The following is a 26,918-nucleotide window of genomic DNA, read 5'->3' on the forward strand; positions in this document are numbered from 1 at the left end:
TTAGAACATCTTTCTCATGATTATCAACTAAATCTTGAAACTCACTTTAGGGCTGTTAGAATTGCATAACTAGACCCAACCGTTTTTCATCCATCTGGGGAATCCCAATGGATAACCTAACTTTTTGTTATTTAGAATGCCTGAAATTTCTCTCCTAAAGCAAATCGCAAATCTCCATTTAACTAAGGCCAAAAGAAATTCAAAAATTTACTTAAAATAAAGATGGCAATGAATTAATTAGCATTACATAATAACAAATTGCCAAGAATGTTATTATATGAATATACAGCATTTAAAAATCTAAAAATAAATAAATAAATAAATAAATAAATAAATAAAAATCTATAACTGATTCCTTCCTGCCAGCTAGTTTCTGCAAAAAATGGCACCTTCACTTTAGCTACTCAAGTCAGAAGTCTGGGAGTCTGCCATCTCCCTTTGCTGCCCACATCTCATTCCCAGGTCCTTTGGATTCTATCCCCTAAATACTTCTGGAATGTGTTCACTGATACAATGCCCATCCAGGCCATCACTGGCCCTTATCTGTGTTATTCCACCAGGTCTGTGTCCAGGCTTGCTCTCCTTTAAGCCATTCTCCACACAGCAGCCAGAATGATCTTTCTAAAATAAGTATCGTCATGTTTCTCTTCTACTGAACAACCATTAAATTACCTCCCATAGTCCTTGTAATAAAAGCCAAACTCCTTAACATGGCTTAAAACCCTCCAACTTTACCTTCTTCTGCCCTTTCCAGTCTCATCTGCTGGCTCCATTCTCCCATTTCCACCTCTTTATCCAGCTACAATTCCTTGATCTCTCTGTTGAGTTAGATGGCCTGTAAAGAACACCAATAGCTCCCTGTTATCTGATTCCCTAATCTAGCACATATCATATATTTTTGATAACTGCTTGTTTAATTTTCCGTTATTCCTGATATGCTGTAGAAGCTACAAGAGAGCACGGATTGCGTCTTTGTTTAAAATTGAATCCTCAGCTTCCAGTACTGAGCCTAACAAAATCTAAGTGCTCAGTAGATGCTTACTGAGCATTAAGAATGAATAAGGCTATGGACACCAAGGGGGGAAAATGGCGGGGGGGGGGTGGTGATGAACTGGGAGATTGGGATTGACATATATACACTAATATGTATAAAATGGATAACAAATAAGAACCTGCTGTATAAAAAAATAAATAAAATAAAATTCAAAAAAAGAAAGAATGAATAAGGCAAAACACAAAGAAACAGAAAAGAAGGTACAACCAACTGGGGGGAAATATTTGATGCCAATATCATAGATCAAGAGTAATTTCTTTATTAGCTAAAGGCTCTTACAAATAAGGAAAATGCTCAATGTATAAATGTGTAATAGTTCACAAAAGTGTAAATACGGCTCAATAATAAACATATAGGCAACTATTTAACCACACTTCAGTGAAATATCCACTTTTCCATGCCAACTGACTTGGAGATTTTGTTTTCTAATGCTAGCATCCTAGCAAGGGTGTGATGAAAGGAATAATCTCATATAATTTCTGTGGGAGGTATAAATTGATCCAAATGTTTTTGAAACAAATTAGTTAATGTGTAACTTTAATGGGTACACCCTTAGGAATTCATCCTAAACAATTATAAATATGAGAGATTTATAAAACTACACAAAGCAGCATTATTTTCAGCAGTAAAAAATTAGAAGCAAATTAAATATTCAATAAGATAGACAATGTAAGACATGACATATCCTCTAGTTAGATTATTATATAATTTTGTGAGAATGATTAAGAAGCAATAGAAAAATAGCTTATGATATAAGTGAAAAAATAAGAAATATAAAATTTTAAGTACAGTATGATTAAATACATAAAAACTATGTATAAGAAAAGGGCTGAAAATATTTCATTTAACTAGCAGTCATTAATTATTCTGCTAATTCAGTGAAAACAGAACTTGTGCCCTAATTAGCCTTAAATTTCCACTTTACTTTGTTCATGTGAGCTGGTCTACTAATTACATCTTTGTTAAAAAGAAATAAAAAATACTTTCCATTGGCTTTGCTTTTGCTGTTTTGATGGGTGTCCTGGGAGGAATAAGAGAAAGAAATAGTCACAATGACTCGAAACCATGCCATGTATGCATGTTTCCTTTGTTTGCATGTTATCCTTATTATTCTTAGGAGGATAGTTACTCAAGTTCTTTTGAAATAGTATCATAAAAAGCATCAGATGTGTTCCTGACAAACCATTCTTATAATTCTTAAAGAAAATATTTAACAGTTGAAAATGTCTGTATTGTTATACGGTATAAAATAGGTTATTGCTTATGCCCACGTAAATGGATACTACAGATTGATAGGGAAACTTAGCTACCAAATTACAAAACCGTAGAAAAATCTCACAATGTATTCTCAAAGGGATTGTCCTTCAAAAAGGTATTGTGTAAAAGCAGATGTCAAGATGGGATTAGTTATGCAAAAGATTTAATGGAGGAAACATCTATGAGGGAAAATGATGAAGGGCTCCAGGGGAGGCTCAGAGAACTGTCAGACCATAATGCAAGTGTGACCCCTGTGAAGGAAAGAGGAAAGGATGTGGGGTTGGGTAAAAAGCATCTGAGACTGCAATGCAATTTGAAGGAAGTTCAGCGAGGTTGCTGGGAAGTCCTTGAGACAAAGTCTCCCACCAGAGGAGTCCTTTCTCTTCAAGAAATGGCCCTCTCTTAGTAATCCTACCGTATTCAATCACAGACTTGAAGCAACCCGTGGTAAGTGTGGCTTCCATGTGACAGCAGTGGGGGATTTAGAGTGAGGCAGCTGGGACCATCTGTTAATTATGCCTTCTGCAATAGGAGCTCTGAGAGGCTCTTTTTCATGGCTGCACAGGTAGTATTTAATCACACTCAAAATAGAGCATCTTATTTTATAACAGAGCATCTATTTCAGTGTTTGCTCAAAGTAGCCACCTAGTTATTTGGTGGCATTTTTTGATGTAAAATGACCATGAGTTTCTCATGACAACAGCCTGGGAGATAATTAGGAAAGCATACATCTCTATTGTTTTGGTGGGGAAACTGAGGCATGGAGAAGCAAGAGGACTTACCAAAGTTCAAAATAAGTAACAAACCAGAACCCAAATCACTGTTATTTTATTATAAGAAGGCTCCTTCCCTTTTATATTCATATATGTAGAAATATAATAAAAATTTCAGAATGTTAGCATAGGTAACATGTAAATATCCAAGACCACATGGCTCTCTAGTTCACTGTTACGTAAGAAAGGAGATTTCACAGTTAAGTACATTATTTCAGAATGAAATCAAAGGGCTCAGTGCCTATTCATAAACTTTCCTGAGAGAAATGATTTTTCACCTATTATTTCATTTTTTGAGTCATCAAATTAGGGAGAAATATTAATATTTTCCAAAATAAGTCTTGAGAGTACATACTTAATTCTGAAATTCAACCAAAGGAAAAGAACCTAACATGTCCTTCTGGCCATCGGGCACAAAGAAATTAATTAAGGCCTTTAAAACAACTCCTAGCTCCAAATATTCCGATCCACATAGAAAACAGGTTTCTCTTTTAATTCTATGCATGTAAAGACCCAAATTAACCTTAAAAATAAATGTTTTACTCTGCCCAACTGTTATGAGAATGGTCCCTTGTACTTTATTAAGCCAAATTTTGAAGTGAGCAAAATGAGGATGTTAGAAAGCTGAATTAAATCATTAATGCAAAATAGCTATATCTTTCTTTATGATGGTCTATTTGTCAAAAAGAATTTGTTTATGCTCAAGGGGTAGTTTATTGATGTGAGATGCTTATATCACTTCAAATCCCATAAACATTACGAAGAAAGAATTTTACTTTCCAAACATCAAGAACATATCTGTCCCAACATATGAGTCTCATCAGAACCAGCTCTAACCTTATCATCTCTATTGGTGGCTGCTTTTAGTTCCAAATGTTAGGATTTAAATATTTCCCAGGATCTTCTGAATATTACATAACAGGTTTTGGGGCAAGGAGGGGGATGTATGTTAAACTTACTAAAAACATCATTTCCAAGGCATCACTTGAATGATATCCAAGGTTGGTTTGTCTTGGATTTTTTTTCTTATCTTCCACAATCCATAAGTTTTATGAGGCAGCGACATGGATTCAAAATGATGAGCAACATTAGTAATCTCCACTCAGGTACATTATTTTAAAAATAAAATTCATTGCCATAGAAATTTTCTCCTTCCCCAGACTTTGAAAAATGAAATCCTCTGCTTATTTATAACAACAGTTATAGCAGTCCAAGTTTTAGGGACCATCATTGCCAGATTTTAAATTGAGCCTGAAACAGCCTACCTCAAAGACCTCTCTTGGACAGCTTAGTAACTTTATCTTTTTTTACTCTAGCCATCTACATAGTTAAACAGAGCAAACTCACATCATTTATTTTGCACATTTGACTCCACTCCCTTGGGGCAAATTCATTCTCTGGATGAAATGGAACTGCAAAGGGTGTTAGTAACACTTGATCATTTAGAAGGAAATAGAACATACACTCCCTGGTCAATATACATTAGGTCATCGGTATTTTTGCATAATGATTTCATAAAAATATAACCATGTGCATGCCTGAAAATAAATTTAAGTTCCACTCAGTTAAAAAAAAAAAAAAAAAGCATTCAAGGAAGTAATTCCAAAAGCTTAAAACAATGATTTGCCTTTTTCAAGTCAAAATTACTCAAACATATTCAAATTCCAAATCAACTAGGGGTAAAACAATCAGAGAATTTTGGAGCTTGAAAGACCTAAGAGGTTGTTTTAATTCAGGTACAGCTTTACATGTGTGTAATAGAGACCCAAATTAAAATTGGCTTAAACAAGATGGAAGTTAATTTTTCTCTCATGTAACACTACTGAAGTAGCGAACTGCTAATAGGGATACTCTGCTCTATAGAGTCATCTAGGGACCCAGGATTCTTCCATAATGTTGTTCTGTCATTTCTAGCGTGATATCTTTGTCCACATGGTCCTAGATTGCTCATCACCAAATTCCTATTTCAGGCACAACCTGAATTTTGTACACATCACTCTGCTCCTATCCCATTGGCTAGAAATCAGTCACATGGCCATACCTAGATGCAAAGGATGCTGGGAGTTGTAGTGTTTATTCTTAACATTCACATACTCAGCTAAAATTCAATTACTATGGAAGAACAGAAGATATTTGAGAGAATTAGCTAAAAGTCTGTGCCCCAGAGGTCATTTTAGATCCTAATATATAAAACAAATAAAAACTGAACTCTTTGCTTAAAGGTGGTGAGAGGTTGGATCCCTGTTCCCAGCCTCTTGATTCCTCATAAGGTTCCTTTAATGACTAGGGCCCTGTAAGACACATTTAGAAACCATTGCTCTAGACAAGGAGTGGAAAACTAAAATGTCTAAAAAGGTCAGGTGGGTAAAGTAAATAAATGTAGTGAGTTGAATGGGTCCAGTGGCTGGCAATGGGACAGCCTAAAGAGAACATTCCCAATTAGATCAAAAGGTATCTGATGCACTCAGTACCAGCATATTTTTGCTCCATAAAACTGTGGGTCCTGAGTTACCAGACCTTCCAATTTTTCAAGAGAAGCCAGAAATCTATGTTTTAGTGAAATGTCCTGCTTTTTTAATATTGGTTACTAGTTAACACATCTTGTGATACTGCAAAGGCCAAAAGTACATCTGCAAGCCAGATTTACCCAAGGGCCACTCAATACAATTTATAATCATCTAAGCCAATCACGTCATTTTCTAGACAGGGAAACAGAGGTTTCGAGTGCTTAAGTAACTAGCCCACGGTCACGTAGCTAACCACACCTGGTCAGGTTTTTAGGCTTTGAATTTAGTACTCCTTACACTACACCATCATGAAATGCCACAGTGAAGTTCAGAATAAGCAAATAAGAAAAAAATGTCTTTAAAAGTAACAATTCTATGCTACAATTTAGCATTCGGCTTTGAAATAAAATATTTGACAGCAGATCAAATGTGTGTTCTATGTCCCATTCCCTCTCAACCCCATAATTGAAAGTAAAATCTGTTCTGTTTTCTACCTTCCTGGCCTGGGTCTGCCAGATCCCTGCTGCCTGATCAGGACCACATGAAGCCAAGAAGCGTCAAAGGATACCACTGGCATCCACCCAGTAGCCAATCTTTCCTTTCTCCAGCATGGCCCATTTAATTGCACACTCGTATCATATCAGTGGCAGATTCATTGCAAAACACATTTTTTACTTTTATGTGTATTTTTTTTTCTGTATGCTGTAAAGTTATATGGCTAAAATAGTTTTGGCTGAAAATTTTAAATATATAGAAATGGATAACATTTACCTTTTAAATGCCTGAGTGGAACTAAATTGTTCATGGATTAGTTATATGGTACTTACATAAGCTGTTTTATGAATATTTCTACTCTTTAGAAGCTTCTTGCAGAAGAATCTTATACTAAAAGTATGTGTCAAGCATGAAAAAGTCCCTCATACATTATTTCTACCTTATGGTGGGGTCTTTTGAGTCCAAAACTTAGATGAAAGGATGTGTTTATTTTCTGCTTTTATTCCTAGAACTTTTGTTTTGCTCAATCTTTCCAACACTTAAATTAGATTTTTTTTGGTGTGGTGAATGTTATCCTAAATGTATAACTAGAGGAAAGGTTAGAAATGTAAGTAGTCTATACCCAATAATAATTCAAAAAGTTATTTAGTTCTCAAATTTGAATTTTCTTTAATTTAAAATCATTAGGGCTCTTTTTTTTACCTGAGGTTTTCGTGGCTTCTGTGATGCTAGCAGTTGGTAAAAGTAAGGTCTATAGGGGGCCAACCTCAGAAAATAAGAGCTAAGGGCTGGGTTTGGTTTGGCTGGAAAATACATTATTTTTCCATTCCCTATTTCTAATGTCTTAAATCATCAGATTTTATTAATAGAATAAATAGAACCACATGGAGCAATTCCAACAACTATTAGAAAAACACAGACATAAATGTACAAACAAAACTACTCTATTTCCTGGTCACTTTCTGCAGTCTTACTTTTTTTTTTTTTTTAATCTTCTATCTTTCTTTATTCTTCATTCTCTTTCTCTCTTCTATTTATTTGCATTAACTTCAACCTAAATAGTAAAGCATTACATTTTCACTACATTTAGGGTAAAAGCTTATTTTCTTTTTTAAAAGTGGACTCTTTTGCTTCCTGTGCTAAAGAGAACAGCCTGGCTAGTGTACAGGTGGCAGCTTTCATTACATTAAACGGGGAGCAAAGGTAGGAATGTGATAGATAAAATCCCAAGCAATGAGAGTCAGAGAGGAAAGCTTACGTAGCAATGAGGCGAGAAGGAAGATGATTCAAGAAGCACAGAGAAGGGCAAAAGCAGTTTTAAAGTGGTTCAGGGTGAATCACTTCATACACATGACACTGAATCAGTCATAAGTTAATGGGTTTAACTAAATCACTAATGATTGAACATTCATTAGTGAATGTTCTGGGTCTTTCCTTGCCTCAATGTCACTTACTACCTTCTTCAATGACAAGGAGGACGTCTAAGGTAAGAAGTAAAGGAGATAAGAAGAACTTATCAACAAGTCCACAACTTGGCAAAGACTTTTCTGGTTTGATCTCACTTGTCTTACTGCAGTACTCTTCCCTTTTTAAGAATACAAAGAAACTGAGGTAGTTATATTTAGGAGAAGGAAGCAAAGGAAAAACTATTGAGAGTAGTGGCAAGGGCAGAGTTGGGCAAAGGAAACAAAAAGTAGAGCAAAGATGGGAAGTAAGCAACAGGAGGGATTCTCTCTCTCTCTCTCTCTCTCTCTATCTCTCTCTCTCTCCCCCCCTCCCCCCCCCCCTCCCCCTCTCTCCCCCCCTCCCCCTCCCTCCCTCCCTCTCTCTTCCTCCCCACCCCTTCCTCCCTCTTTTTTCCCTCCCTCCCTCCCTCCCTTCCTCTCATCTTCCATTTGCTTGATCTCTTCATCTCCTTTGAAGCTTCCAAGCATCTATCCTCCACTTAATAACCTAGATCCTTAGGCTGTTCTTGTTCATTCTTCTGCTATTTTCACACTTTATTTATGACTCAGAGTGCTTTGGAACTAAGGAAGGGGGAGATGGATGGTCTTTCAAAACCATAACGTTTCATCTAAATTCCTATAATTCCTAACTGATCTCTCTGCCACCAAGCTGGCCTCTCACTAATCTGTCTGCCACACCTCTACCAGAAAGTTCTTCCTAAAGTGCAAATAAATCACATTGTTACTACACTGGAAGCCTTTTGAAATGATTCCTGAAGGTGTAAAGAATGCTGTCACCTTAATCAACTGAGCATGAAGACCACCGCTTCACCTCCAACTATCCCCAAATACTTATTATTCCCCAAACGTGTCATGCAGGGTTTCGTGCTGGGTGTCTTTGCACACACAGATCCCTTTGCTTCTGGTTATCTCCTACCCATCCTTAAAAATTCACCTCGAGCAGTCCTTCAGCAGGAAGTTTTCCCTTACCCATATGATTTCGTTTGCTTTGCATGTATCACAGCAAATTTTATATGGAATTATAAGTGGTAGATTTATTTGTCTGTCCCCTGCTCTACAAGACCCTAAGCAAGGAAGCAAAGTATCAGCAATAAGGGAGGCCTTTGGTAGTGGGAGGTGCTCTCACATAGCTCCGATCCCATCACATACAAGTGATAAGAGGTTATGAGTCCGGCGGTCACACCATTTACCTTCCTGAATTGACCTCAATTTCATCATCCATTTCAGCATTCATCTAAAACTGAAAAAGCCTGGCTAACAGTAAACACTCCAAAGCATGATAGGGACTTCCCTGGTGGCGCAGTGGTTAATACTCCACGATCCCAATGCAGGGGGCTCAGGTTCAATTCCTGGTCAGGGAACTAGATCCCACATGCATACCGAAACTAAGAGTTTGCATGCCACAACTAAGGAGCCCGCCTGCCACAACTAAGACCCGGTGCAACCAAATAATAAAAAAAAAATTACAAAATATGATGATAGTTTTGAATATCTGTATCTGTTTATATCTGTAGCTATAGCTACATGTAAATCTGTGTATCTGCCTAGGGTATTAGCAGAGTCTAAACCCTGTTGTCACTCTTCCTGCAGGCGTGTCTAAAGGCTGCTCCCTCATGTAGGCTGGATTCTTTTAGAAATGTGCTCTAGAAACCAGTGTTAGACAAATGTATCAAATACTCTTAAGACTAAATATGTTCAATGGATACATAAAATGTTACAGATTTGAAAAAGACTCCAAGCCAAACTTTTAATTTTATTCAGCCAGTACACACATTACTCTTTATTTATGACTGGAGTGACCACACATCCACGTTTGCTTGGGATGGCCCCTGTTTATGCCTCTCATTCTGGCATAATTTTTAATATGCTCATTTCACCCTCCACCGTGTCCTGATTTGGACAGTTAATTATATGGCCTCTCTACTTGTGGCTCATGAACCATCTGATTGATTACAGTGTTTTTTTCTAATTGGTCAGTGCCCATGCCATACCAGTTGTTAAATTTTTTAGTATCAGATATGCTTATGAGGTAATTAAAGCATAGAACAGTGACATGATTTCTTCTCCTATAAGTCGAATTAAATACAAATGCATTAAGTCCTTAGAATAAGAAAAGTGAGAAGTAACACAAGACAGGAGAGCACCTAATTCACCCCCCAAGGACTGACCTAAAAAGGGAAGGAAACCTGAGCCATTCCGAGTCCCACCGGTGATGCTTTCCTCGGTTGCATTCCACCCTCTCCAACCCCCCTCTCCCACCTGGACCTTCTCTCTTTCCCGTTTTTTTGTTTTTTCAGTTTCAGTCACTGTTGAGAAGAAAAATTAGTTTCTTCCCTTTCTAATCCCATAAAAATTTAAGATGCTAACCTGGTCATACCCAGTTGTCACAGACCATTTTTGTTCAAAAGTAGAAATTCTAGCTATTGTCCCTCTTTATATGAGCATGCTCCGCTGATTTGCAGATGACTTAGTTAGAAATGTCTTCTACTTGGCCATAGAATTTCTTCAAAGAGTACATTTCCTTGAAAGGCAGACTAGGGAAATTGAGTTCTGTAGTTAAGAAAGCATTATCCTTACCACATCCAGAAGGCTGACCTCATTAGACTAAAAAGATGATAAGAATCATACCATTCGATCATTTGGCAATGAGGAAAGATTTTCTATGGCAGAATTTCTAATGGAATTAATGCCAATTGAATTCATATGGAAAGAAAAGTTGTGCATACAGTCAGAGTAAGTGCTTCCCAAGAATAATATGATCTTGAAATAGAGCATTTTAACCCTCACTAGAAAGTTGAAAGAGTTATGGGAGCTAGAGCAGTGAGTAGCTATTGGTGTTTATTCCATGGTTTTCTACAGATAAAGATAGAAGTGTAGTGGTTCAGGTTGGGGCTTAGCTAAGTAATTTTAGCAGTAATAAAGACTGTCCTTAAAGGTTTACACAGGTCTGTCCATTTATTTCTAACCATACAAAATACATTCTGATAAACACAGTAGGATCTGGGGGATGGGGGTCGAATAGTGTTGAACTAACCCAAGTTCAAATAAGAATAATAGCTGCCATATATTTAGCACTTACTACATGTATTGGCAAACCATGTAATTCGATCTCCACTCTGAAACTGAAGCCGAATCTACGTGTAAAACAACTGCTTTATGGTATGCAAAGTTTACTGTCAGACAAATGGCATACTAAGAAGCATGTAATGAAAAGTTTTCATTTTGCTTTCAAGTAAACAAAATGTCAGACACTGCTGTGATTACAGAAGTCTGTGAAACCAAATCATGTGTAATAATTTTTCACTATCATGCTTCCAAGTGAGGTAGTTAAGGGATTCCTTAAAAGAAGATTTCTCGGGCTTCCCTGGTGGCGCAGTGGCTAAGAATCTGCCTGCCAACGCAAGGAACACAGGTTCGAGCCCTGGTTTGGGAAGATCCCACATGCCGCGGAGCGACTAAGCCCGTGAGCCACAACTACTGAGCCTGCGCGTCTGGAGCCTGTGCTCCGCAACGGGAGAGGCCACGACAGTGAGAGACCCGCGCACCGCGATGAAGAGTGGCCCCCGCTCGCCGCAACTGGAGAAAGCCCTCGCACAGAAACGAAGACCCAACACAGCCAAAAATAAATATAAATAAATAAATTTATTAAAAAAAAAAAAAGATTTCTCAATAGTCCCAGTCAATAATGACAGGTTTAAATTTCAAAATGGAATCAACAATTGAATGTTTATCTCCCAGTGCATCTGTCTCAAAAGTACACTTTGGGATGTATCTCTCAGATCGGTGCTTCTTAAGGTGGCAGTATACAAACTCTTTGCTACCAGTCCGTCATGAGATAAAGGGCTTACACCAGAAAATAAATCATCATACTGCTTCACTGATTGAGAACATCTTGCAACCCCCCCCAAAAAAATTAGTTGAATTGAACAGTGTGTTTAGTGAAGAAATTGGTCTATATTCTGGCGCTAGTTTCTGATTTTATTGCCACTGCTAGCAAAGTCCGGGACTGACACTAGCTTACACAACACAGTTCGAGTATCATGTTGTGAGATATAAAGTTTTGTGTCAGTTAGAAATTGTATTCAGCTGCTGATAAAAGACCCAACTACAGAAACTTAAGTGAATTAAGAGATTCTTCTCTCACAGAAGACATGTGACAGACTATATGGGACATGCATGTCCACCACAAGCTGAGTTCTACTGGACCCACCAAACCATAGGTCGGGTGGGCCCAGCAGCATCCCATAAGATGCAAATGGTACATTTGGGATCAGGTGTAAATAAGCTGCATAGCAGCTGCCCCAGACCCTCGTGTTATCTACCACCATCACACCAGTACCTCTCTCCCAGCTCATATCTATGGCTCCATGGGGAGTCCACTATGATCAGCTAATGGAGGAGGGAAATGGCCAAGTTTGTTTCACAGCCTGATCAACTCCATATGTGAGTATAAGCCGAAAATAGACGGTTGCCGCTGTACAGCCCAATTCAGAGCAGCCCTGAAAGGAAGCGGGGAGGGAAATCCTCTCAATACATAGGGCTTTAGGCAGTCCACCTGGTCATCCACTTTGTGTGGAGAGAGAAGGGTTTGAGTCAAGAATAAATACGGCTTAAAGAATAAATCGTAAGATTGAAGACACAAATGTCTGGAAAGGCATATACGGAGGCACCTGTGAGAGTGGGGAAATGTACTGCATTTTATCCATCAGAGAACGCCTATCGCAGAGAAGACAATAAACAAGAAGTAGAAAGAATGACTGCCAGGGGCCATCAGCAGCCTCTGTCCCATCTTGGCACAATGTGGACATGAACAGGACAGCCACGGTGATCCGGACGGGGGCATGAGCCTAACTGCATGGGCTCCCACTCTCCAGAGCTGATTTCAATTTTGCTTCTGCTGAACGTCCAAACCTGCCAGCAACAGAGACAAATTCTGAGCAGCCAATATGGCACCAGCTCTCCAGACCAACTTGGTGTCAAGTTGATTACACTAGACTCTTTTCACCCTGGAAAATGCAGTAATTTACCTAGACTGAAATCCACACATATTCCTAATATGGGTTTGCCTTTCTTGCCTGCACTGTTCTCCACAGGCTTACAGAATCTGTGACCTACTGACTTGGGATCCCACATAACATTGAAGGGGACAAAATGACACACTTAAAGGGAAGGAAGTTAGACAGGAAGCACACGATCATGGGCTCTTCTCTCTAAATACAAAGATGCTTCAACTTTCTACTCCCCACCGGACCGATACACATTGGGGTATCAAATAAGACTTGACACATTCTCTAGGAATTCTCTAATTTTCGAAAGCCTTTCTCTGACGATTTGGGCCTCGGCCAGAGCACTTTCCCCAGTGCTCCACTCTACTTTCATTGTTCTCTTCTGAACATGGTTATGGTGTCCGTTTTCATTATTCCTCTCTTCTTTCCCTATCTTATCTTACTCTCATACAATCTTGCCCTTACTCTATATAATACAGTTCTTGGAATTTATGTCCCAACATAATGTTGCCAGCAGTGTTGAATTATAGCAATGTCCTTTTGGTTCTTCTAACAGCTAAAAATAAAATTAAAAAGTAAAAGCATGTTAAGCAGATAGTACCTTCTAACAGGTTAGTGGTCACAAAATAAGAATCAGGTTGATGCATCACACAGGGAAATTTTTTCCTATACCTTCTGTTCTCCAATCCCTCTGAATAAGTGTTCTCTCTTTAATTAATAAAAATATTTTCTTTTTCCCTCAAGAGATCTTTTCTCTGCTTCTACAAAATACAGGCAGGATCAAATCTGGTTACCTCTAATTTTTTCATCTTCTCTTTATCTTATGTTTTCTATTCAAATACGTTTAAAGCCTAGAAAAAAAATGTTCCTCCTCAAATCAAGATTTTTTATCTCTTCATTAAATGCAACTTTCCCTGTCTGACTTGACATGTACACATTACTATATTTAAAACAGATAACCAACAAGGACCTACTGTATAGCACAGGGAACTCTACTCAATATTCTGTAATAACCTAAATGGGAAAACAATTTGAAAAAGAATGGATACATGTATACATATATAACTGAATCACTTTGCTGTACACCTGAAACTAACACAACATTCTTAGTCAACTATGCTACGATATAAAATTTAAAAAAAAATTTTAAATGCAACTTTCCCAGTATTCTAACCATGTGAGCAAAAGTCAACCAACTCCTCAAAATTCACACGTTCATTTATAAGGCGGGTTCACAGTGGTTTCATTTACCAACATGAACTTCTCTCCGCTCCCAGAAAAAATATTTGTACATCTGGCTTTTTCTAGCCCCCATTTCTATGCCTCCTATTCATATTTCCATTGTCATCTTCTATTTTATTCATCCAGCTTAAAACATCACAGTGCCTTTTTACCCATGCAACATTGTCTTCTCGTTTCTGTAATATGCAATTTTTCTTTTTTAATAAAATCTTGGTCTGCTTAGCTGTATTCCTGGAACATCAAGCCAGAAGTTCTTGTTATTTTTTTCCAGTTATTTCTTCCAAAATATATCACACATTACTTTACTCTTGAAGCTTACATCACCCTCTTTTATCCCTAGCAAGGAATGACTACAAATATGCCTCTTGGAGTAAATCTTAGTTATTTGATAATCAAAATTCCCATAACATAATCCCCAGGCAGCCCATACTGATATATCTTTTGAATCTTTTTCTGACAATAAAACATTGCTGAAACAATTCAGTAATGTCTGTGTTTTCGTGGCTTCCAATAGGTTTCCCTTTCCCATTTGGGCTTCCCCTTTCTTTACTTAGATCTCAAGAGGAATAGGAGGGATCTGAAAGAAAATAAACCCTTAAGTCCCAATAACAGATGAGCCTTAAATAGTCCAGCAATAAACCGGATATTTTTTAAAAGACCACACATTCACAGATAAAGCATTAAGCATTTGAAAAATACTAGGCATATGGAGTGTAAAATACGTGTGAAATTAGCATCCAGCTAAATTGAACAGATAAATCCTTAGTAAAAGGTGGAAAGACTATAACAAAACTAAAACTTTGAAAAAAATCTTCCATAATTCATCAATTTCAACATATTGACTTTTTGGAAATTTATTTTTAGAGAATTGTCCTGAGAAATTGTTTGGAGAAATGTCTAGCCTCAGTTTCTTACACATTCTTCTTCTATCAAGGTTCCAGGTTTGTGTATGGGCAACACAGCTGGTTTCTGATCCAAGACCTTAGTCTATACCTTAACGCTATCCTACCTGGTGTTGCTTTTTCTTGTGTCTTTCTCTCAAGATTTTAAGTTCTATGAAGGCTGGGAATATACATCACATCTCATGCCTCTTTATGTTCCTAGTACCTTGCACACATATATTTGGTAGCCAGCATGTTAGCTATTGAGTGATCAGGTGAGACCAGGGCACCAATCCAATTACCTCACCTTTGAGGGGGTGGTTAAGGGAACCCTCGAAAGATATTCCCTCTTAATGGTGGTTCAAAAGTTTCATCTTTCTATATGAAAGACATATTATTATTACAACTAAATGGAGAGTATTCTGGAGGAGAATAAAGTTTTCCTGCCCTATTCTAACCCCATCTAACGTGACTAAAGTCTGTTCCTTTTCTTAAGTGGAAATTGGGCAAAGGAACCATATGTTATCCTACCAATTATCATATAATTTTCATATAATAAACTTTGAATTGCAAGAGATTTCTGTTATTAAGACTTCCTTTTAGTAGGAATTTGAATTATTTTAATAACCTGTTATTTCCATTTCACAATGATGCAAAGCCAAACCAGAAAGCAGAGCTTCTCAAGCTATGAATCTGGGCTTCTGGCTATTTTATTATATTAGACATGCCTCCACCATTCCCCCAGATATTATAACCGCTGTCTGACCTGCCTCCACCTCTGACCCTCAGGGAGAAAGGTCTACCCATATCTGCTCTGAGACTCCTCTCTTATATTTCAGATGTCCTGAGCTATCCAGTAATTACCTCCTGCATGTCTCCTTGATTCTCAGCTAGGGAAGTCTCTCTTCTGGTCCAGCTTGGTGCTGTTTCCTGAAACTCGTTTATTAGGTTGTTATTACAGCCTAAATTTACCCTCTTGTGAAATCTGATTAATGCCCATTATTCTAAGGTATATCTTGTTTATATGCTACCATAGCATTTTTCATATTATATTTTAATTATACTCACATCTGACGTCTTCACTATTTTCTGAACATTCATTTTTCCCCTTATCCTCAAACAGACAGTTCTGTCTCTCATAATATATGCTTTCATACTAGGAAGAGCCACCTTTTCTGCATATAAAATGACTAGATTCCCAAATCTCCTAGAATATAGTCTAATCAAATCCAAAACTTCTAGAACATAGGCTCCATGAGAGCAGGGAGCTTCCCTGTGTTCATCACCGTAGCCTGCTTTACAGAACACAGCCTGGCAATGGGCAGTTCTAGTCTCAACAATGTTCGTGGTACAAAACAGTACTTGGTTAATATGCAACATTATGAAGGGAACCGTGTTATATCAGTTTCTTTAGATACTTGTCAATCATAAAGACTCCCATAATCCTTTCATACCCTACAGACAGAACATTGTCTAGCATTTTAAATTTTTCCATCGCTGATATTTTACATTCTTGTGGTTTCACAAGAACACTCTTATTTCAATACTCAAATAACTGTCATTTTTTAAAGCTTTACAGGTTCTGGGCTTTCTGCTTATAAAGTGACTGCCATATCCACCTAGAAACTCTAGCAGCTGATATTATCTTGGGTACAGAGAGCGGTCCTTCAGGATGACTTGAAGAGGCAGGCCACCCCACACCTAGATGCCTCCTGTGTGCTCCAAGCAGGTCAGACTGTTTCCTGACATGGAATGGCCAGGGACCCTACTTTGCATAGGCCCCGGAGCTCTGTAGGAAAGAACTGAAACCTGACCAGCAATTGGAGTTTGGACATGTGCCCATTACATGGTACAAGGGTTCCCTGAAAGAAACCAGACTGAGGGAAGAGAAAGTCCAGCATTGAAAACAAAAACAAAAACAAAAATTGCCCAAATGGAGACAACAGCCTGACCAAGTGGGCAGATTGAGCTTCAAGGAAGATGGGTTCCAGGGACTGTGTTCAATCTGGGTCCATGCCTGGGTCTGAGCCTAGCGGGAGGGGAGCAGAGTGCCTAAAGATTAACAGTAAATGGGCAATGAAGGCGGCAGCAGATCGGTGACTCACTGAAACAAAAGGTTCGTGGAACAGCAATGCAAAAGCAGACAGCATCAGATGGAGAGGCCACAGCTCTAATTATGTGTGAGACCCTGTCAGACTTCTTGGGAAAAACTCAATGAGGTGAGAAAGACTGGATTTCCTACCAAACAAGGCTCAGACCATTGTTCCCGCCCCCTACCTCCAGCTAGAGGAAAGAAACGTGGCATGAGTAAGAAGCATTAAGCTGAAAGGAAAGGAAAAACACTTTTCAAAGTTTAAGTCATGTCACCAGTTCAGCTCCTAGCAGCTTTTTCAACAAAAATGTACATTCGTGTAGAAAGGAAAACAATGTATAGTTGAAAGTCTCTGTGTCATAACACCTTGCGAAGGAAGATGAATGGATGCAGATGGTCTAGACCAGATGGAAATAGAAGTGTGGCACCAGGAAGGCGCGCTCACCATCAGGCTCATTCAGCATGAGTGTCTTAAAGGGAAATACCTCTGAAAGGAGCGATGTAGCAACTCACCAGCACCTTGGCAAGAGCTGGAGTATCCAGGTTCCGAGACGGAAGAGAGTGCAGGGACCAGAGTGCACAATGCCTGGAGTGAGGGCACGAGGAACCTGAAATAACAAAAACAACTTACTACTGGCTGGGTATGTTCTGTGCTCTCTGCATATTCTCATTTATTCATTTAGTCCTCAAGACAGCCCTATGAGGTAGGGACTATTATTATACCCCCATTTTACAGATCAGGGAATTGAAGCACAGAAAGGCTGAGTAACTTGCCCAAAGTCACATACAGGTACCAAGTAGCACAGTTGAGATTCACACCGAGACAGTCTGGTTTCTTACCCTAATGCTCCCAGAGCTCCTCAGATGATACTTCTCCAGCACTTACTCTGTGCCTCATTCCCTTCCAAGCACTTTGCACAGGTTAACACATTTGAGGTTGCAAGTCACGATAAAGACAGTGGAAGATAAAATTTACCTAGGGCTTCCCCTGTCATGGAGTAACTTAAAAAAGAAAATTACTGGGATTCACTAATCTTCACTACTGCAGAATGCAACCTGAGAAGGAAATGAACTAATATTAAGAAAATACAAAGGCATAGCTACAGTAAAGATTCTGAATTTTAAAATCATAGGATTCTAATGTTGAAAACAGAAAGTGAAGTTGTGCCATTAAGTCATAGATTACTGTAGAACAATGAAAGTGAATGAAAAAGAAATAGTGCTAAATGTATCAACCTGAGGAGATCCCTCAAAATAAAAATATTGAGTGAAAAAATCAAGTTGCTGAATGATACATGCAGTGTGGTATCATTTCTATAGTTTTCTAACAGCTTTATTGAGGTATAATTGCTATATAAAAAGCTCCACATGGGAGTTCCCTGGTTGCCTAGTGGTTAGGATTCCGGGCTTTGACTGCTGCAGCCTTGGGTTCAGTCCCTGGTGGGGGAACTGAGATCCCACAAGCCACATGGCAAGGCCAAAAACAAAAAGCTGCACATATTTAATGTGTATATTTTAATGAGTTTGGACATATGCACACACCTGTGAAACTATCACCACATCAAAGTAATAGATATGTCCCCACTTTCAAAAGTTTCCATCTGCCTTCCTTCCTTCCTTTTGTGGTAAGAAAGAACACAACACAAAATCTACCCTCTTAACAAATATCTAAGTGCACAATACAGTCTTGTTAACTGTAGGTACTATGCTGTACAGCAGATCTCTAGAACTTATTCATCCTGCATAACTGAGACTATAAACCAATTCAACAATAATTCTATAAATTTGGGGGTAAGTAAAAATATATGGTAACATTTCTAGACATGAATGAGAATGATAACCACCAGATTCCAGATGCTGGTTACCTCTGTGGAGGTGGAACGGAAAGTGAATGAGGAGAATACCCAAGGGGCTTCCATCTGTTTTTCTTAATGTGTTATTAGGCTGGATGATAGGTATATGACGGTGCTCTCTATATAAACCTTCTTATATAGGTCTGAAATAATTCTTAAAATGAAAAAATCGTTAAGTAGCCTCAGAATAGGTGGCAATGCTATAGAGAGAGATATTTCCATTCAAATAAATACCCTATGTCTCTCTTTTCATGTATGTCTTTTAGAAATCCTTTCCTTCAGCGGACCAAAAGAGAAATCTTTTGAAAGAAAACTACAGTTGTATATAATCTTCCATTCCACTCACCATATTTCTGCACCCTGCTCTGTGACTTTGGAGTCTGACCTGGACCAACCACATCAACAGGATTTCCCCATCCTCTGGGTTCTGGTTGGGCTCAATCAATGGTGAGCACCCAAGAAATCAAATGGAAGGGGTAAATTTAGGTCAAAATATTTATTCCTTTGCCTCCCTTCTGCTAGGTTGCCTTGAATTGGCCTGCCCATCCACCAAAGTTCATTGGTCTGCTCAACACAACTCAAGATAATTCTCTCTCCTTTGTGGTTCTTTCTAATTCCAATAACTGCTCTCTGCTTCATCTCTTTGTGCCTATGAGTGGTAAGAATTGAGCTGATATTAGCCCTTAGTCCCTGTGCTATCCCTTGTAAATAGTTCATTTTTTAAATAAACTCTCCTTGAGTTGTCCTTTATAGAAATCATTAGTTTTATTCTCCTACCCTTATTTATACCTTAACTAGTTTTCCACTCCCTCAAAAACAATGAGAATCTAACTTATCTTTATATGTTCATGCAACATTTATTTAACAAGTATTTAGAATATGCTAATAGGGTTCCTAAAGATAAATAATTTTTAAAAATTGTTATTATCATTAGGCCACAGGTAATCTTCAAAGATGCCATAATAAATTAGGAAGACAAAGTCACAATCAACTAATTCTTATTTATACTATCATATTATTATATATCATATTATCCTTAAATTCTATATCAAAATTCTATATGCAAAATGATATGAAACTATAGAGAAGGGAGCACTAAATTTGAACCTTTTATTAAAGCCTTCTTGAGAAGTGCTCCTTAAAATAAGTCAATACACTGCTTCCTTCATCAGGAAAGTCTTATTACAGTAATAATAACTAGTGAACTAATTCTGTATGCTTAATGATGTACTTGATTTGCCTTCTGATGTAAGTGTCTTATCTTCTAATGGACCCATAATAGTTTGTAGCCCAGGAATGGACCACTTATTTCATAAAATACAATAAAATCAAAAGTGAGACAAATGTCTGCCTTAAAAGTTTATCAATAACTTCTTATATACACACATTTACAAACTGGTTGACAATCCTTTTATACAATAATTTTGATGAGCTCCTATAATAAGACATGTGGCCACAAAAGGTAGAAATTAATATGACCCTTAATAGTCTTTTTTTCTCCCAACTTTATTGCCCTTCAGGTAAGGGGGAAAAAGAACTCCATATTTGTGCAGTATAAAAGATTTTACCAGTTGCTGGAAGTTCAATCCAAGAATGTAGTGACAGGAGTGGGGCACTGGCACACACACAGGAACAGCACGAGAAGACTGTGATTCTTTTCAATTTAGCTTTACAGTCACTTGCTTTGGCGTGCGTGTAGTTGTACCATAAATATCTCCATTGCCATAAAAATTTGACACCATCCTATCTGGGTGCAATCACCTTAAAGGAAATAAGCTCTAGTTTCTGGACTAGAGAAAAACTTTCATAAACTGTATCAGTCAGTGTCCAGTCAGGATAACAGAAACCACTCTGTGCATTTCAAACAGAGAGAATTTAATACAGGAAACCAGTCACAAAAATGCTGGAAGAGCTCCATGAGCCAGAAGAGAGAAGTTCACTCCAAAATCAGTAACTGCAGGGAGCCACTAGGACCAGAGGAGTGAAAGAGGAAATGGTATTACCAGAACCCAGAGTGTGGGCATCTGAGGCTGCTGAGGACCCCTACTAGCAATGCTCCACTGGGGCTCCTGGTGCCAGTGCCTCTTCAAACACCCACCGTAGCTGCCATTGGAGCAAGAATCCAGAGCCCACGCTGTCTAGTGACGTCTATCTACCGCCAGACGCAGCTGCCAGATGCCAGGAGGAAGAACATGGCTCCTGCCCTCTTCCCAACTCCTAATCACTTGCCAGTGTCTCCCATTAGCAGAACTTAATAGGAAGGCAACTGACCAGGGAATCCAGGGAAAGTGGTGTGCCGGCTTTCAGCCCCCAAAATGGAGAGGAAGATAGAGAAGGGCAGGGGTGAAACTGAGAGGTCAGATACTCTCAGCAACTAACTAAAGCATATTTTACATTTTCAAGAGGAGTTCAATTGCCTTCTCAGAAATGAAGAAAAGGAACAATTAGTTCAAAACTACAGTCAATTTTTTAGGTTTTTTCTCCTGGAAATATATTTTCCGACTTTGCTGAGATATAATTGACACAAAGCATTGTGTAAGTTTAAGGTGTACAACACGTTCATTTGATACATTTATAAATTGCAACATAAATTACACTTATAAATTTACAAGTTCCCACCATGGTATTAACTATCACCTCCATTCTATCACATATCTCTCTCTTTTTTCTTTTTTTGGTAAGAACATCTAAGATCTACTGTCTTAGCAACATTCGTACAGTATTATTAGCTTTAATCACTATCCTGTATATTAGATCCCCAAGCTTGTTAATCTTATAGCTGGAAGTCTGTATCCTTTAACCAAATATCTCCCCATTTTCCCCACCCCATAACCCCTGATAACCAGCACTCTACTCTGTTTCCAGGACTTTGTTTTTTTTTGGATTCCACACATAAATGAGATCATACAGTATTTGTCCTTCTCTGTCTGACTTATTCTACTTAGCATAATGTCCTCAAAGTCCATCCATGTTGTCACAAGTGGCAGGATTTCCTTCTTATGGTTGAATAATTCCATTGTGCATGCATGTGCGTGTGTCTGTGTGTATCATATTATCTTGATTTGTTCCATCTGTTGACAGACACTTAGGTTGTTTCTATATCTTGGCTATCGTGAGTAACACTGCAATGAACATGGGAGTGCAGATATCTCTGTGAGATCCTGATTTCAATTTCTTTGGAGATATACACAGAAGTGGGATTGCTGGAACATATGGTAGGTCTGTTTTTAATCTTTCGAGGAACCTCCATACTATTTTTCACAGTGGCTATATCAATTTAGATCCCCAAGAACAGTACAAAAGTGTTCCCTTTTCTCTACACCCTCACCAACACTTCTTATCTCTTGTCTTTTTGATGATAGCAATTCTAACTGGTGTGAGGTGATATCTCATTGTGGTTTTGATTTGCATTTCTCTGATGATTAATGATGTTGAGCAATTTTTAATTACCAGTTAACATATGGTTTAGTTGAGAACTAGATTTTCTACTTTCCTCTACCTTCCACCTAATCATGGAACTAAAAAATATCAATATATGCGTATTTATCCACATATTCTCTTTTATCCAAGACTAAATCAGGGTCAGAGATAGTGTAATTTATTATCCTACTTATTACCCTGAATTCTCAAGGCCAGGCCAGAAAGTTGATGTATAGTGTCAAAATTTTTACTCTTACAAATAAATATTGCTTAAGTAATTATATGAACAACAAAGTATAAACATTTAAGAATGCTAAAGAAAATTTCCTCCAACTACGTAAATCATTAAAATAAGATATTTCCAAATTTTAAAAATCTTAGCTTTAGTAGAGACTTTTACAAATTTCTAACATTATTATTAAATGGCAGAACCTTTTTAAGACCTCTTGTTGACACTTCAATTTTTTATTCAAGGGTGTTTTCATCAAGTCTGAACTGACATATGGCATTTTCTTCCTAAATAATTTTGGAAATGACATATGTTTTATTTTCTCTTTTACTTGTAGAAAAGGCCTAAAACACCCATAATGAGAGGTAATCAAGGAGTAACTCTTCAAAGACTTAGTCCCTTGCATTGAATGCAGCCAGGAAGTTGAAAAAGATAAAGATAAGGACTGAGAATTGTTAGATTTGGAAACAAATAGCCATTGGTGACCTGCCCAGTTTCAGTGGAATAGCAGATTGTGACAGTGAGAATGTAAGTTCTGAGGTCAGGCTACCAGAGTTTGAAATGTCTTCAATTCTGTTCAAGTTACTTGTTTCTCTGTGTCTCATTTTCCTTATGTATAGAGATAATACTACCTAACTCAGGGTACATTAAATACAATAATACATTTAAAGCTCTTAGCACAAAATACGGCAAATAGTAAGCAGTCATTTAATGTTTATTGTCATCAGTATTAATGCAGTGGGTTACCGAATAGTCATACACTGCTGTTGGAAGTCCCAAAATAGTAACACTCAGTGGAGGTCAATTTGGCATTCGCTTGTTAACTTAGTAATCCTGAGTCTGGGAATTTGTCCAACAGATAAACCTGCTCACACACAGCATGGTGTGTACAATATTGGTAATTGCCTCATTGTTTGAAAAAGATAAAGATTAAAAAAAACACAGGGGACTAATTATATGCACCAGCCTATATCACCAAAGGAATACTAAGTTACTTACAAAAAAACTGAGGAGGTCTTCAGTGTTCTGAGATAGACAATCTCCAAGATATATGATGAAGTGTAAAAAGCAAGAGGCAAACAGCCATGTATCATATGCTTCCTTTTTGTTTAATAAAAGAGAAAAGGAAAAAAAAAGAATCGCTCTTCAAGGGGTTTGTTATCCCATCATGGAAGTCATTCAATGATAGAATAAATTCTCCCATACCAGTGTTTAGAGGAATTTAACTATAGACCATGACATTGGCATCTGCCTGAGACAACAGTTATTTATTCCCACCATGAACACAGCTTTCTTCTACTGGTCTCCTGTTACTCCATCAATCTTACTTCCTTCCAGGTCACCCTTCCCTTTCCATCCTTTCCTTTTCTGCTCTGTTCTCTTAGCTCTTATTTTCCTGCTTTTTCCTTTGCCCCCACTTGTTCCTTGTACCCACAGGCATTCCCAAGCCACACAAGCAGCACGCAGGACCAGGTACCTAATTATCTGTACTAGAGCATCTCATCCTGTAAATATCACAACAACAAAACCCTGGTTTTAACTTTCCACGTTTATTATTTTCACATCAAATCTCTAAACAACTCTTCAGCATTTTCATCTTAAAAGCCAAAACCTGGAAGATCATCTGGCCAACAGGAACACCATCTAGTTCAACATCATTTGAAGTTCAATAACTGTGTTACAATTTTAGCTCCATTACTTATCACCTCCAATTAGCTGAAAACGCACTCCAGAGATTAAGGGCCACAGGAAATGGTGTTATTTGCACCTTATGCTCATTTCTGTGCCGAACAGACTTCTCTGTTTCCAAAGTTGGTACAAGAACTAGTTTCAAAGAACAAGTTTTACAGATGAAATGTAACAAATCTTGAAAGAAAAGCCACATTGCCCCTTAGCATTTGCTAAAACCTGTTAGTACACCCAGGGAGTAATACAAGGCACAGACAATACCAGTACCCAACAGGATTTTTCTTAGCCCAGGTCCAGATAGACATTTACCAGGAATAATGTTTGTTCATCTCTATCTTATCAATTCCATTTTTCATGCTCTTTTTCTAGAGGATTATAGAAAGAATTATATTCAAATTAATGGGGAGACAGTCAAAGGTAGTGTCTGATAATATAGGTTTTGAAATCAGACTTACTGGCTGCATGATTATATGAAAGCTACATAATTTCCTTGAGATTCAGTTTCATCTCAAAATGGTGATGAAAATGATTTTCATATCCATAGGGTTGTTGTGAAGATTATATGAAAAATAGGTCAAGTACTTGGCCCAGAACCTGACACATAGTGGACACATAAAATTAGCTATTAATACTATTACTACTTTTTACAACCCAGATTGGTGACTATGTCCTTATCACTGGTGATCTGCAATATGTAAAATATTTACATGGTCCACCAAAACTCATCTCTAGGGTAGAACTGTATGCCCTGACTCAAAAGTGCTCATTTCACCACGGCTTACATCAGAATAGGTATCTTCTGTGTGCTCATCGGACGGCAAACTACTGCTAGAACCATCCAGGAAACAGAGCAGCCCTCCTCTCAAAATAAGTTTTTAAAAAATTATCAAACTTATAATATACAATTCTCATTTTAAAAAATACAATCATCCCTGATGTCATCATTAAGTCTTGTTCCTCACTGTCAGACCAGCTCTTCTGTTAATATTTAAAAGATAAAATTGTAACAATTTTTTAAAAGAGCAAAACAAAATAGGGGGGGGGGGGGGGAAGCAAAGCCAAAGAGGACTGAGAGCAAGAGAATGAGAACAAGAGCGTAAATCAATTTAAAATGTCAAAACTGGGAAATAAAAGGAAAAGCAGCTCTGCTGAATATAGTCCAGACCTGTAAGAGCATTACAGGAAGGAGGAAAAAGATAAACCCCTCAATCAAGCTCCAATCATGCTCTAGCCCTGGCCAGATGCTATGGTCCGGGATGTGTTTACAAGAAATGTACAAGTCTGCGTTAGTTCCTAATTAGGTTAGGATGGCTGCCAAAGAAAGTAGTAGTGTTTTTAAATGTAAGGTTATGGTTACAAATGGATATCAAAAGCCTTGACACTTAAGTGGCCATGACAATAGCCACCAACTGAATCTACATAATTGGTCCTCCAAGGTTGAGCCAGCAACTTGTGTTTCATTCTCATGGGGGCCGGCCCTCAAAGAATCCCAGCATCTAGAAAGTGGTACAATGTTGACTCATTAAATTAATTGACATTATTAACTTGGGTTAGGATAAAGGCAAAAAGTAATTGATTTAAAATAATTGTAGGTTTTATTATGCTATTTACCTCTACCACTCACCTGGTAAGAGGGTCCTTTGGCAGTGGTTTCTTTAAAAATCTCTGAGGTGGATTCAGGAACGAAAACAAAAAATGAACTATTTCTATACAAAATGTGGACCATTTTTCGTTCCACACAAACCACTCTAAGACATAAAATAACTGACTGAATTCTCCAAATCAAGTTAAACTATTCTTTCAGTTTAATTCGTTTTTATTAGCCAGGTAAATAAATAATAAAAGTAGACCATTTGGAATCATCATCAGTGGCACTGTCTCCAGTGAATGGTACAGATGGAATTCTTGCAGATCACAAATCTAAATGCAATATGTCTTAGAATCTAAAATAATGTCATTGAGAGGCTCACAGAATCCATTTTTATACTGCACTGCCAAGGAAAAAATGGGCAAAGTTCAAAGTGTCTGGAGAGCAGAGAAGTCCTGTTGAACCACTCTTGCCAATTAGCACATTTATTTTATGTGAATAATATTTTTCTGCCATCTCCTTTTCTTAGTTCAGTGTTTTGCCTTTAATGAGTCCTAAAAATATTTATTGAAAACGGCATTTATTGTTAATGAAAATTTCTTCTTTCCTCCTGCAGAATTCACTGCTGGATCAAAAGTAGCAAGTGAAATAACCTGAAAATGCAATGGGGCTTCCCTGGTGGCGCAGTGGTTGAGAGTCTGCCTGCCAATGCAGGGGACACGGGTTCGAGCCCTGGTCTGGGAAGATCCCACATGCCACGGAGCGACCAGGCCCATGAGCCACAATCGCTGAGCCTGCGCGTCTGGAGCCTGTGCTCCGCAACAAGAGAGGCCGCGATAGTGAGAGGCCCGCGCACCACGATGAAGAGCGGCCCCCACTTGCCGCAACTGGAGAAAGCCCTCGCACGTAAACGAAGACCCAACACAGCAATCAATCAATCAATCAATCAATCAATCAATAAATGCAATGCACTGTTATTCTCCACTCCAGAATTATACCAGGAAGCCCACTGAGTGGTACATGTGTGTCATATAGGTACATTGTCAGCAACATGAAAACATGAATATTATTTCTAAAGAACACACCTAATGAAATGTTACAGAGATCCACTCCGCCAAAGCCAAACTCAATTTCACAGCTCTCAGGAAAGACAATGGGAACTATGGGATCCTACAGCTGAAGAAAGTGACTTTTTTTTTTTTTTAAACATCTTTATTGAAGTATAATTGCTTTACAATGGTGTGTTAGTTTCTGCTTTATAACAAAGTGAATCAGTTATACATATACATATGTTCCCATATCTCTTCCCTCTTGCATCTCCCTCCCTCCCACCCTCCCCATCCCACCCCTCTAGGTGGTCACAAAG

The 26,918-nt window shown here is 38.1% G+C and overlaps 1 protein-coding gene across 2 annotated transcripts in view; it reads right to left on the reverse strand.

Annotated features, from left to right (window-relative positions):
- Positions 1-26,918, reverse strand: part of TSPAN8 (tetraspanin 8) — a 251,161-nt gene that overhangs the window by 105,987 nt on the left and 118,256 nt on the right. The window contains exon 3 of one of the 2 annotated variants that reach the window (XM_036867093.1): positions 17,287-17,381. In XM_036867093.1, the coding sequence (XP_036722988.1) occupies positions 17,287-17,381 (95 nt within the window). Of the gene's footprint in view, positions 1-17,286; positions 17,382-26,918 lie in introns of those variants that run through there. The other variant, XM_036867095.1, reaches the window with a different exon arrangement.

This window comes from Balaenoptera musculus, chromosome 10 (genome assembly GCF_009873245.2).
Source record: "Balaenoptera musculus isolate JJ_BM4_2016_0621 chromosome 10, mBalMus1.pri.v3, whole genome shotgun sequence".
Classification (NCBI taxonomy): domain Eukaryota; kingdom Metazoa; phylum Chordata; class Mammalia; order Artiodactyla; family Balaenopteridae; genus Balaenoptera; species Balaenoptera musculus.